Source organism: Silurus meridionalis, chromosome 14 (assembly GCF_014805685.1).
Source record: "Silurus meridionalis isolate SWU-2019-XX chromosome 14, ASM1480568v1, whole genome shotgun sequence".
Taxonomy (NCBI): domain Eukaryota; kingdom Metazoa; phylum Chordata; class Actinopteri; order Siluriformes; family Siluridae; genus Silurus; species Silurus meridionalis.
The window spans coordinates 20,367,173-20,380,397 of NC_060897.1; the positions used below are offsets into that span (position 1 = coordinate 20,367,173).

The following is a 13,225-nucleotide window of genomic DNA, read 5'->3' on the forward strand; positions in this document are numbered from 1 at the left end:
AACAGTTATGGTTTCTATTCTTTTGCAAGTTAAAAGTTCAAGAACATAATAAAGGCCAAGCATGTTCACTGCTCTAGATCAAGCATGTCCAATATTATCCAGACGCCCTGTTTCCAGATAAGATTTGACACCAAGCTGCTACAGATACTGCAAATGTTGATCATCACAGACATTTTGAGCTTAACATTTCTCTGTGTGGTCTTGTCTTGTGGTCCAGCCCATGTTCAGGACGATAATGTGGAGTATGCAGCTGTGGCGATTGAAGGCAGCAAGAGGAAAACAAAGAAGAATGAAGACGAGGTGCAGTATGGCGAGCTGGTGTTCAATACTCCTGCCAAAAACAAGAGCAAAGGGCCCAAAGTTCAAGACGACGACTGCGTGTATTCGCAGGTGCACCACAGCCGGTGACAGATTTCTAATTTTATATCGCATTAAATTGCCGCCTGGATATCTAAATGCAATGCCTGTAACTATATGTTTATGTATTTTGCAAGATCATTCTTTTAAAGGAAGTAGCTAATGCAGACATTTCACCCAATACACTTGCATCACTCATGTCTTACCCAAAAGAACATGTCATCCCACCATAAAAGAAAAATGTTTCAATATTTAAATGTGATTATTGAATATTTTAATCAGCACAGTCCATTCTGTTAGGACAAATAAGCCACTAGTGTTAGGACAAAAATGGGGTTGTGGTTGGACTAAGTATAAATCATCTTTTTCTTCACTCCTCACAAACACAGTTGTTTAGCAGAGCTGTCATATTTACAGTTAACTGTCTTATATACCATACAAGAAAATGTCTGACATTTACCACAAATGTGTGACATAAATTGCAGACATACGAAAGACAGACAAAGACACAAGACAGAAATTACAATCTTGATTGGTTATAACGAGCATATAAATCAGCAAGTAATTGCCTAAGCACTTTCTCTATCAAGACTACTGTCATTTTTTTCATTTTTTTGCATTTGTGTCTGAACCCATGTCCACTCGCATATCACACATGCACATCTTCATCAACAGCTAAAAAAGTTTTAGTCAGAAACTCTGTTTTAAGAGTCAGATCTCGACCATGTGCTATAACCCGAGCTTCGAACAAGCTGGGATATGTGAAGACTTTACTCTGTGTTGGTGATGTGGTGGATTCGTGGCTAAAGCGTTGGATTTCGGACTCTGGATTTGATTTGTGAGTTCAAATCCCAGCCACAGCAAGCTGACTTAGCTACTTAGCTGTATAACTGAGATAAATGTAATTTGATCTGTAAAAGCCTTTCTTTATTGATATCAGCAACAGGGTTGAAAATTTTAAATCATAAGACATTTTCAGTAAAAAACACTGAAAAAAAGAACAATTGTATCAAAGAGATTTGATGTTAGTTATCAAATATAGATGTAGATAAGGATCTTAACGATCGAATGCAGAGTGACTCTTACCAGGGTTCTAAGAACAAAACATGATTTCCTTTAAACAACAGTTTTCAGACTTAATGTCTGACACTTTTTTGACTCTATTTTTATTGTTGTATGTCTATGAAACAGCGTATAACAGTTTAAAGCATTCACTTTTCTATGAAAGCGCGATGCCCTGTACTGCAAACTAAATCAGATTGTTATAAAGCAGTGGCACTGAACAACTACTTTTTACTGTTTTTGTAAATATGTATGGTTTTTTTTTTATTATTATTATTATTAATGTACATTACACCTGAATTATGTGGAGATTCCAGCATACAAATCACTTTGCATAAACTTGCACATGATATAAAGCTTGAACTGTCCTTTTTTTCTTGAATAATGTATTTAATTATTTTGTTGTTTGGACACATTTTTATAGTTTTATTTTATTTTAACAAAACTGTATCCGTCTGAGCCATTTGACGGCAATACTAAAAATGGAAATCTGAAACAGAAGCTTGTAGCATTTCTTTTATTTTTTTTTTATTTTTAACTAATAACATGCCTATATTCAGGATTATCCTTAAAATTTGTCATATATATATATATACATGTAGAAATTATTATCAAAGCTATTACTGATCAGTATTAGTATTATTATTAGTAGTATTACCTTTTTATCAGTATTAATATTATTAGTATTATTAGCAGTAGTATTTTATCAGTTCTTTTTCACAGACGAAGAGAAAATTAATAGGAAGTTGAGTTTAAACTTAGGACACAGCTGTCAGTTTCTCACACACATTAGACATTGGTTTTTTTCACGTGCTTTAGCAAGAAACATAAAAGGGGAAGTCTGAATTGCTACATTTCTTTTCAGTGTCACAAGTGTCTTCATAAAAAACTGCCATCTTGACTGTGTGGTCAAAGTCTGTACATAAGAAGAGTAATATTGTGCTATGAGTGTATTTTTTAAACCATTAAAAATGAATAATGAGTAAATAATTTCCCATCTTATGATGTATAAAACAGTGGTGTTGATTCGAAATGTCTGTGTCTTGTAGTGTTTCTTTGAATCTTTCAAATGTTCACAGCTAATCTTTTGTAAAGCCTTTTATTGAAGGTGGATTTAGTATAAAATGAATTATTATTATTATTATTATTATTTTCTTTTTATTACTATGAGCATCTCACTTGCTAGATACGATGTACTGCTGTTCAGTTCATTGTGGTCCATTTTGCTTACAATACCTATGTGATATTATTGCAGCATATGTATTAAATGTATCCATAACTATATATATATACACCAGTGTACTGCGAGAAGGGCTTAAGGGGCCACAACCTTTATTTGCCCAACCTACAGATCTAAATACATGATATTAATTTTAGTAGGTTGTTACTTACGACGCATTTCCGTGGTGGGTGCTGCTAAAATTAGACACTTATCTGGCATCCAATCAGAAAGTTGCAGTACAACAAATCGTCATGGGTAATCATGGGTGGCAAAATGCTTGAGTGACTTGCTGTTCTACTTAAGTATAATTTTGGTCAGATTTAGAGCTTGAAAGGTGCATACACATCATATAGATATAGAAAGGGTTTAGTTTTTCATAATATATATATTTAAAAGCTAATAGAGAATGCATGGAAAGTATCAAACTGTCACAAAGACTTTCGAACTTCCAGCGTAATCTCTTGTCACTGACACCAGAGATTAGATAAATGACTCCTCACAGAAAATGTCACCATATCAACAGTCTTGTATTAAATTATTAAAAATAACACTTTAATTTGTGAAGCATTACCAAACAAGGTCTTCCGTAAAGTGTCCTACCTGCTGTTATTAAATAATACAAATAACCAAAATCAGATTTTCCAAGCTCTCTTTCTCTATTAATAATATTGCTTTTAGAAACGCTTATATTTTCAGCAGCACACACAAAAGAAGTGGTAAATAAATCGGCACATGATGTGCCTGTGAAGGAAACACGTTTAGATCTCGGCATTGGTATACACGACCAACAAACCACATGTACTCGTACGTTTTTAAAAATAAAAAATAAAAAAAAGAGAACAAAAAACAGTATCAAGGCCTCTGGTGAAGGAAAATGCACCCCAGATACAGTTGTTATATATATATATATATATATATATATATATATATATATATATATATATATATATATATATATACAGTATATTGGTTGTTATAGTTATCAGAGCATACTGGTGGTGTTAGTACATTATAAGCAGAAATAAGCATGTTGCAATCCATTGCAAGACTTCCTGAGCTCTTTTGGACACAAGGACAAATAGGGACTATTCAAACAAATGCAACATTTGTGGTTTTAACTTGAGAACAGATATGGGTGTGGGCTTTTGACATAAATAAAACTACAGAGGGACAACAGGTGACATGTACATAATACATATGAGTTGTGTTTATTACAGGAAGACCACTTTAGACCCTCTTTTTGTTCTTTAAACATTCTTTTAAAGAATTCTTTTAAAGCTAATATGATTTGTTTCTCTCTTCTATCCATTTTCTGTTACTTTAGCCGTATGGTAATGAGAGGTAATGAGATTTTTTCACATTAATGCACACTGGTTGAGTAAGAAACAAAAGGAAATCCTCTACAGTGTTGTAAATGGATTTGTCAAGACAACAGAGAATTAAAAAAATTAGAGCAGACTAAACTAAGGACCGTAAACTTGTTCTTTATGATAAAAGATAAATTAGCATGCTAGAGAGAGCATGACGTTCATGTTAATGAGCGTTTTGTGTTTAATCTCCTTCCTGTTTTACTGTGCATGCATGGACAAATATAATGTAGTTTGCATATAATCAAATAGGCTTTGGGTAATATATCGTCACCAGGTCTATAATACTTTAACCTTGACACATCAATACACCACCACACAACTTAATTCCTGTTTTCTTTACACCCCTAAATTCACTCTATCACTCGTCTGGCTGCATATTTCACATTTGGCAAATGTGATTCTCTGTATATTAGTTGCATTTTAATGTTCTTTTGAAACAGGAAGTCAGAGTGATAGGATGTTGAAAGTCTGGAAGGATGAGTTGACACTAGTGTTTAAGCACCACTTGCTAACTCTTAACCAATGTGACAGAAATCTTGTATGCACCCATAGCATTCTTTTTTTTAACAAGGATGATAAGACGGGTGATCATTTGAAGAGTACGGGTGATGAACAATGAGTGAATCATTTTCTACAACAGGTTGAGGGAGTGGCATTTTGAGCAGCGCATATACAGTATGTGGTAAAACAGACCTTCAACAGACCTTTTTGAAAATAAATTAATGTGAGGATTGAATTACTGTGCTATAGGAGAATCTAAATGAAGAGGCTTCTGAGAAGAAAAAAGGAGAATTACAAGGGCTTTCACAACCACTGGAAAATGCATGCTACTGGAAGTGGTTTGCAGATGTTTTTCAGGGCAGTCCCAATCTAAAGAGCAATCTAGAGAGATAATCTGTGTGGTGTTGCAAGGGCTGATTAAAAACATCTGAGTCACCTGGGTGAGGGTGTCTGACGAAGACCTAAGGATATATTACCGGTGATGAGCAATAGTCCTGCGTCGGAAAATAAGTTTTAACAACAAGTGTTTCAGAAGGCCAAAGAAAGCACAAGACATATACATTCTGGAGTGAATATAATTCTAAGAACACAAAGCAAGTCCTTCGATTTATCAAAAAATCATAATCTATGGCAGGGGTCACCAATCTTTTTGAAACTAAGAGCTATCCTTGGGTACCGATTAATGTGAAGGAATACCAGTGTGATACACACTTCTAAAATAACTAATTTGCTCAATTTACCTTTAATTATATGTTATTATTAATAATTAATGATATTCATCTATATCTAGTCATCTATATTTTAATATTGTCATTTTTAAATTCACACCAATGCAAGCGTGATTTTGTCAGGGAACCACCAGCCACGCCTTCCTCCAAGGCTCTAACTCTCACTCAGCCTTTACCTGCTCGAATCACCTACACCTGTTCCCCATTACCTTTCCCCTTCATAAAATCCCGATTCCACCTCACTCACTCGGATCTACTCGTTGCCATGAGAGATCTACCGGACTTCCTACCACTAGTATTCCACGTGCTCCATGCTTCACAGGAAGCGCTCAAGATAGGTTTGCCTTTAACGGTTCACATTGGTGATCATTCCTGGACTACCCACATTATGGATTATGATTCGTACTTCTCCTCAAGCCTCTGCCTTGTAAATGTTTAGACTAAATAAAGACAAGGTGTTTAACCATACTCTGATTTCTGACTCTTGCTCTCTCCGTGACAGATTTAAAAAAGAATAGCAACAAAAACATTTGTGCCACTTACCTCGGAGCTGCATCTATGGTGAACTATTTTTAGAGAAGGCCCGCGGGCGACTCATGTGGTCCTCGCGGGCACCATGTTGGTGACCCCTGATCTATGGTATAATTAGTCTTTAGAGGGGGCTGTGGTTGAGCATCATCTGAAAATGAAGAGGAGAAGTTTACTCATGTGTGTTTGGTTTGTCTAGTTTGGGAGTCAAAGATTGTGACAAAGCTAATGGAGCTCTACAAAAACACAACATATGCAACATATGTTCCTGAAGCCTGAAAATGTGAACGTTTAAAGCTTATGGTTTTTTACTTTATTGGTGTAAGATATGTGAATGATGCATAAGAAGGAGAAAAGGAAACACAAACAAAGCAAAGCACCAGGTTGCTTGTGTCCTAAACACACATTTCATTCTACAGTTCAGTTACCTGAAATGACAAATTATACATTTTAAATCTTCAAAATTGTTACACCAATCAGTCATAACATTATGAATACTTGTGTAAAATTGTGTTGGTCCCCCATTTGCTGCTAAAACAGTTCCAATAACAACATTAACTTCTTCAGCGGTTTGAGCTACAGTTGCTCTTCTGTAGGATCGGACCACACGGACTGGCCTTTGCACCCTACATGCATCAGTGATAGATACTGATCACTGCAGACCAGGAACCGCCCACAAGAGCTGCAGTTTTGGAGAAGCTCCGACCCAGACATCACAATTTGGCCCCTGTCAAACTTGTTTAAATCCTTAAGCTTGCTGCCTAATACATCCCACCCACTAACAGATGCCATGATGAAGGGATACTGATGCATTTTACTGGTAGCTTGGCCATGCTTAATGCTATTCATAAGGAATGAATAGTCAGGAATTTAGTTCACAAGGAATTTAGTTCCAGCTGTTGGTGACTCTCGAAAGTACAGGCATAAATATCACTATACATTTAGCTTAAACATCAAAATAAGAAAACAGTCTATTAGACCAGTTTTAGTCTACAGGAAGGTTTTGAACCCAGCATGAGAGCTAGATTTTAAATTATACATAACCACAGTACCACTATTGATAAAAGAGCTGCCTTTAAAACCAACAAGCACAAAGATGGCGGTCAATCAGAAACCAGAAATGGACAGAGATTGATTATACACCACCAGCACATAAACTGGTGCACACACAGTGTTCTAAAAAATGTTTAATACATTACAGAGAAAAAAGGTGAGATCGAGAAACAGAAGCAGTTGACCAGGATATGAGCTGTTTGCTGCACATTAGTAGGATTTTTTTGCGGTGTTTGTATATCAGAGGGGTTTTTTATGCAGTTTCAGTTCCAGCATATTTTGCCACACATTTTAATTTTGTCACCAAAGAAATTTATGCAGAGGCAATTGAAAACTATAATGAATTTCTTCTTCCTTTTCTAATCTAGAAAGCCTCACCAAAGATGGACCAGGTCAAGGACGAGTCATTAATATGTGTATGTGTGTGAAAGAGAAAAGCAGATTAAGCAAAATGGCAGGATAATCCTGTTGCCAGGAAGTTCACTACTTCCTGCCTCTGGAAAAAAAATGATTGTCTTTGGCTCTGAACAAACTGTTGAATAATTGTTCATGTATGCTCATGTATGTGTATGTACAGAACTTCAATCTCAGCTCAATTTTAAATGCAGTGGTGGATTTTGCTTTCTGGTCTGTCCTACCTGATTCAGTCCACCTCTTAGTACCTTCATAATGATTCCACAGCTATAGAAACTTCAGTATTATACAGAAATGCAGTATAATAATAATAATGCACTGCCTGCATAAATATCTAGCAGAAGCATCAATATTTAGCTCATACAAATTTTTCCCTGCATTTTTGTGCTTTTTTTTTCCATGCAAATTTGTGCAAATTCTATGGGAAATAAAATGCAAAAGTATAAATGGTTTATGAAAAAGCTTAACGACCGTTTTGAAGTGTTTTGTCTTGAAAAATGACCTTGTACATGAATCAGCCTGCCGTTGTAAAATTAAATACAGCTATTGCATCCACATGAAGGCATTTAAACAGTTTGCAACAGATGCTTTTTTGATCGCACTGACCATCCAGTCAAAGGATATAAAAAAATGCTGATATGTTTTCTGACGCCTGCGAGGGGACCACAGAGTGGCAAAATAGCAGTGTGAAACAGATACGAGCAACAAGTTTATGGTGAAAGAGCAAAATATGTGATATGTTGAAATCTAATTGAATAGAAGCAGAGAAGGTCTTGTTAGCCCAGACAACCATCCACTGTTTAAATGCCTAATAAGGTGACAGCAAGTGTCCTATGAATGAGTGGTTACAGGAACCTCATATAATTTGTGTATGTACAGTCACAAACATTTAAATACCATGATGTGGTGTAATGTTTTGTATTTACTACACGTTTGCTTGTGACAGAAAAAATGATTTGACTACCATTCAGGTGTGACATCATAGCTCACAAGCCACGCAAGTCGTCTACAATTTTAGCTTCTCCAGTGTATAAACCCTTCCTGTGTCTCTTTATTATTAAACACACACTCATTCAAGTGCTGGAATAAATGCAAAGTGAGATCATGCAAAGCCTGTGAAGCGATATACAGTAATGGTTGAGTCAGATGCCAAGTATATACGCATGTGCTGCTATGTGTGTTTAAAACTTTAGCTCTCAGAGGTATGAGAATCTATTTGAACATACATTCAGGTATTTTAGTTTGTACAAGAACTTTTGAATGAGAAAGAATAAGAAATGTTTCAAAGACAAAGAGCATGAGAGTGGGAAAAAGGAAGAGAGAGAGAGAGCGATAGAAAGATAGATCTGGCTGGATAATTCTAGTGTAAGCCCTTTGACTACTTCCTGTCTCTGGATTGAATTATTGTCTCTGACTTTGTATAAACCGTTGGCTTATTGTTCACGTATGCAATGAAAGAGAAAAGGCCCTGAACTCATCCTGAACTTGTGTGGAGTTGCATCTACATGGGTTTCCTTCTGATTCTCCAGTTTTTTCCCACTTCCCAAAATTGTAAGAGTTTTAATAAGTTACAAAATAAAAGAGAATTAGATTTAATTGAAAATGTAATAGGCCTGTACTAGGAATCTCTTTTCTGCTATTGGTAGCATGTTGATTTCTACTGGACACCAGTATGGAGCTTCATGGTGCCATTAGGCATCCAGATTCATGTACATCTCTTTTTTGTCTAGAAAAGAATCAAGTGGTCACCCCAAAGATGACCAACTCCTCAACTCCTTGTCTGAAATACACAATGAACAAGTTTATTGAAACGTATTAAATATAGAGTAATTATTATTATGTGTACAATTTATTTGCACTAACACATGTACTTTTGTTTGCATGTAGTGTCCTAGTAAGTTTTTTTTTATCTCGGATTTATCGATGTTGTGTGTAGTATAATGGTCCTGGAGGTATGTATATTTCAATATGTACAGTACTATTCATGGCCAGAATGACAATACAAGCCTATTCAACCTGACTTGAATGCATGAATAAATGTTTTTTTAAAAACAAAATGTGAAAATAAAAAAAAAAACACAATAAGTTTTTTTTAAGTTTCCAACCGCTTGAAAAATGTTGTTGGTGCACTTTCATGTCTTGCACATATTACCACAGCTTCTTTTTTTTCATTTTTCACAGCCAAGATCGAGATACACCAACGAGTCAGCATTTTGACGCTTTCTGGGTTTACTTAATTTGGACACCGATCACTTCCTCTTTTGCGTTAGCTAAGCACAGAAATAATTTCAGCCTATTTTGTGTTGTTTCAGTGCTTATCACTGCTATCGCCTCTACTTTGTACTCGCATTATCCTCATGGTATCGTTTTAAAATTAAAGATATACCGTGCTTAATCAGCTTTATCGGTTTTACGTTTCTTGGGCTTGAGTACCTCATGTAAGAATGAAAATGTATGTGGATTGAATTTAAAGATTGCTTTGAATTTAGGAAATAATCTAGATGTATTTTCACACTGAAAATAGTGTTTTAATTTATAATATTAATAATTTCTGGATAGATGTGGATTTTGAAGGGAGGATGCGAGCAAGCAGGTGCTCTCGGGGGTGTGCAGAGGAGCACGGGGGATTGAAAAAGAAAAGAATAATGTTGGAAAGAAGAGCTCGTCTGTGTCTGTGAATGTTTTAAAGAAATAATCTCACTTTAGTATCCACGCACAATTTTTACACAATTACACATTATGTCATATTATAAGAAATAGGGATGCAGGCAAGGGTTTTATTCCTTTTGTTTATTTGTAGCAAACTATATAATTTAGGATTTAGCAAACTATATAATTTAAGGATTTAGGTGCGGTGACTGGGCAGGACATTTCATGTTTGATAACAGCCAACTGTTTGCTCTCTGAATAAACACTTCCAGATCTTAAAAGTATGCTTCTGCTTATTATTAATAAGCGGCAGTCCGGATGGAATTGCATGGTGTTGAAGTATGGAATGGTCAAGTCAAGTCAAGTTTATTTCTATAGCGCTTTGCACAACAGACATTGTCTCAAAGCAGCTTTACAGAAATCAACAGTCAAGGTGAACAGTGAGTATTTATCCCTGATGAGCAGCCATGGCGACTGTGGCAAGGAAAAACTCCCTTAGATGTTATGAGGAAGAAACCTTGAGAGGAACCAGACTCAAAAGGGGAACCCATCCTCATTTGGGTGACATCAAGAGTTTGATCATAAATCTTTCAACAATACAGAACACTGGAGAGAGAGAACTAACATGAGCACTGGAGTATAAGATTATAAGTAATGTTCTCTCTACAGTCTTTGGTATAAAAGTAGGAGCTACTGAGCTCAACATTTGTGATCTTCACAGATCCAGCAACAGCTTCTCCATGCTAGAGCCTCTAAACACTCCAGGAGGTCCAATGTCAAAACTCCACACATGTAGTGGGATCCGATTGGCACTGGTACGTCTCTAGATGGTTCAGGATATTTGTGAGTTCGGCATCTACTCCTTTATAGTCCATAATCTTCATGAGGTGGGACATGACTGGAGCTGGCCAAACCTTGGTTTGAGGCCAAACCTCGGTCAGAGAAGCAGTGGAGAGAAATTAGCGTAGCTGTTGTTCATGATATTAACAGCACAAGTTGATAATGTGCATGTGATCAGATGTTCTGGAGCACAAGGTTATGATGTGAGATGTGTTATGTGTAGGTTTTGCTAAAAAGATATGTTTTTAATCTGCACTTAAACTGGGTGAGTGTATCTGATCCACGAACACTGTCAGGAACACTATTCCAGAGTTTAGGAGCTAAATGTGAGAATGATCTACCTCCTTTAGTGGACTTTCTATTCTAGGAACTACTAGAAGCCCAGAGTTTTGAGAGCGTGACAGATTGTGTTTAAAGACTGGATAGATACATGGGAGCCAAACCATTTAGTGTTTTATAAGTAAGAAGTAGTAGTTTGTAGTCTATTTCAAAACTTAACAGGAAGCCAATGTAGGGACGATAAGATTGGGGTTATATGATCATATTTTCTTGACCTTGTAAGAACTCCTGCTGCCTCATTCTGAACTACTTGAAGCTTGTTTATTAATGACGCAGGATATCCACCTAGTAATGCATTACAATAGTCTACTCTGGAGGTCATGAACACATGGACGAGCTTCTCTGCATCGGGTATAGAACATATTTTTTAGCTTAGAAATGTTCCTAAGGTGAAAGAAGGCTGTTTTTGTAACTTGGTTGATATGATTTTTAAAATATAAGTTGCTGTCTAAAATAACACCCAGGTCTTTTACTGTTGAACTAGTGGTTACAGAACATCCATCTAAATGCAGGTTGAGATGCTGGAACTTCTGTAAACTGTTTTTGGGCCAATGAGCAAAATCTCCGTCTTATCAGAATTTAAAATTAGAAAGTTATGGGTCATCCAATCTCTTATTTCCTTAACACACTCAGTTATCCGGGTTAATTGAGCTATATCGCCTGGTTTAGATGAGATATATTGCTGGGTATCATCAGCATAACAATGGAAGCTAATTCCATGCCTTCTAATAATATTTCCTAATGGAAGCATGTATATTGTGAAGAGCAGGGGTCCTAGAACTGAACCTTGTGGCACGCCATAATTCACTAGCATTAGCCTGGATAGCTCTCCATTTAAATCTATGAAATGGTAACGATCAGACAGGTAGGATTTAAACCAGCTTAATGCTTGTCCCTGAATGCCGACGTAATTCTGTAAGCGTTCTAGGAGAAGTGTCTATAGTGTCGAACGCAGCACTAAGATCTAGTAAAACTAACAGCGAGATGAAGCCTTGGTCTGAAGCTAAAAACAGGTCATTAGTGATTTTAACTAGGGTAGTTTCTGTGCTATGATGGGGCCTAAAACCTGACAATGGTACCCATGTTGATTCATTATTTATGGAAAAATCTAAAAACTTTCCTGCTTCAAAACAACACAAACCATTAAGCTTCCACCTCCATGTTTGACTGTGAGTTTAAGGAAATCTGCTAACATCATCTCTCCTGTTCTTTAGCTTATGTTCTTTGGTTACAGCAGGAAATGTCAATTTCTTTGTAATCATCAATTCTTGTTAGTTTGTCACATTTGTCACACTACTGACAGTCTTTAAAATTGTTTATCCTTTTACTAACATTTCAATAAATAATGCAAACTATCCGCCCGAGGAATAAGACAATTGAAAAAGCTTGAAATGTTTACAAATATTTTAATTATTTTAGATTTGTCTAAGAGGAAAATTTTACTGTAAATCAATTCTGCAATTTTTCTAACTGATGACTTCGCTTTCTCTTCCTAGACAACAGCTGCACATTCATCACCCATTTTTTTTCTTCATGGTTAACCATGCTGGAAAAAAGCAATAAAATCCATTATATAATTTCTGAAGGTTTCCACTGCATATACAGTTTACACAGCAGCACCTGTCAGTGCTCAAAACCGCTGGTATCCAATACATAGTGTATTAGTATACATTTTTATATGTGTATAATTAAACCAAAGAAACAACTTCTTCCTCTTCTTCTTTCAGCTGCTCCTGTTAGAAGTGGATCACACCTGTGGCACAGCGGATCATCCGTCTCCATACCCCACCTGTCCTCTACATCTGCCTCTTTCAAATCAACCACCTGCATGTCTTCCCTCACCACATATATAAATGCTTGGTCTTCCTCTTTTCCTCCTGCCTGGTGGCTCCATCCTCAGCATTCTCCTACCGATATACCCCATGTCCCTCCTCTGCACATGTCCTAACCATCTCAATCTAGACTGTCTCATCTTGTATCCACATCCTAGATGAGCTGTCCCTCTAATAAATTCATTTCTAATCGTATCCACCCTCATCACTGCCAATAAAAATCACAGCATCTTTAAATCTGCCAACTTTAGCTCCACCTCCTATGCCCTTCCTAACGCCACCTTGGGATCAGCACTAAGAGTGCAACGACTAGTGGTTTATTAAAACCAA

The 13,225-nt window shown here is 36.4% G+C and overlaps 1 protein-coding gene across 7 annotated transcripts in view; it reads left to right on the forward strand.

Moving 5' to 3' along the window:
- The window catches only part of LOC124397301 (hemicentin-1-like), an 85,021-nt gene extending 82,569 nt beyond the window's left edge, over positions 1-2,452 (forward strand). For all 7 annotated transcript variants that reach the window (XM_046866843.1, XM_046866841.1, XM_046866844.1 and 4 more), the window contains one exon: positions 218-2,452. In XM_046866843.1, coding sequence (XP_046722799.1) covers positions 218-408 — 191 coding nt within the window. In that variant the 3' untranslated portion in view covers positions 409-2,452. The remainder of the gene's footprint in view (positions 1-217) is intronic.
- The last annotated feature ends 10,773 nt before the right edge of the window (positions 2,453-13,225 follow it).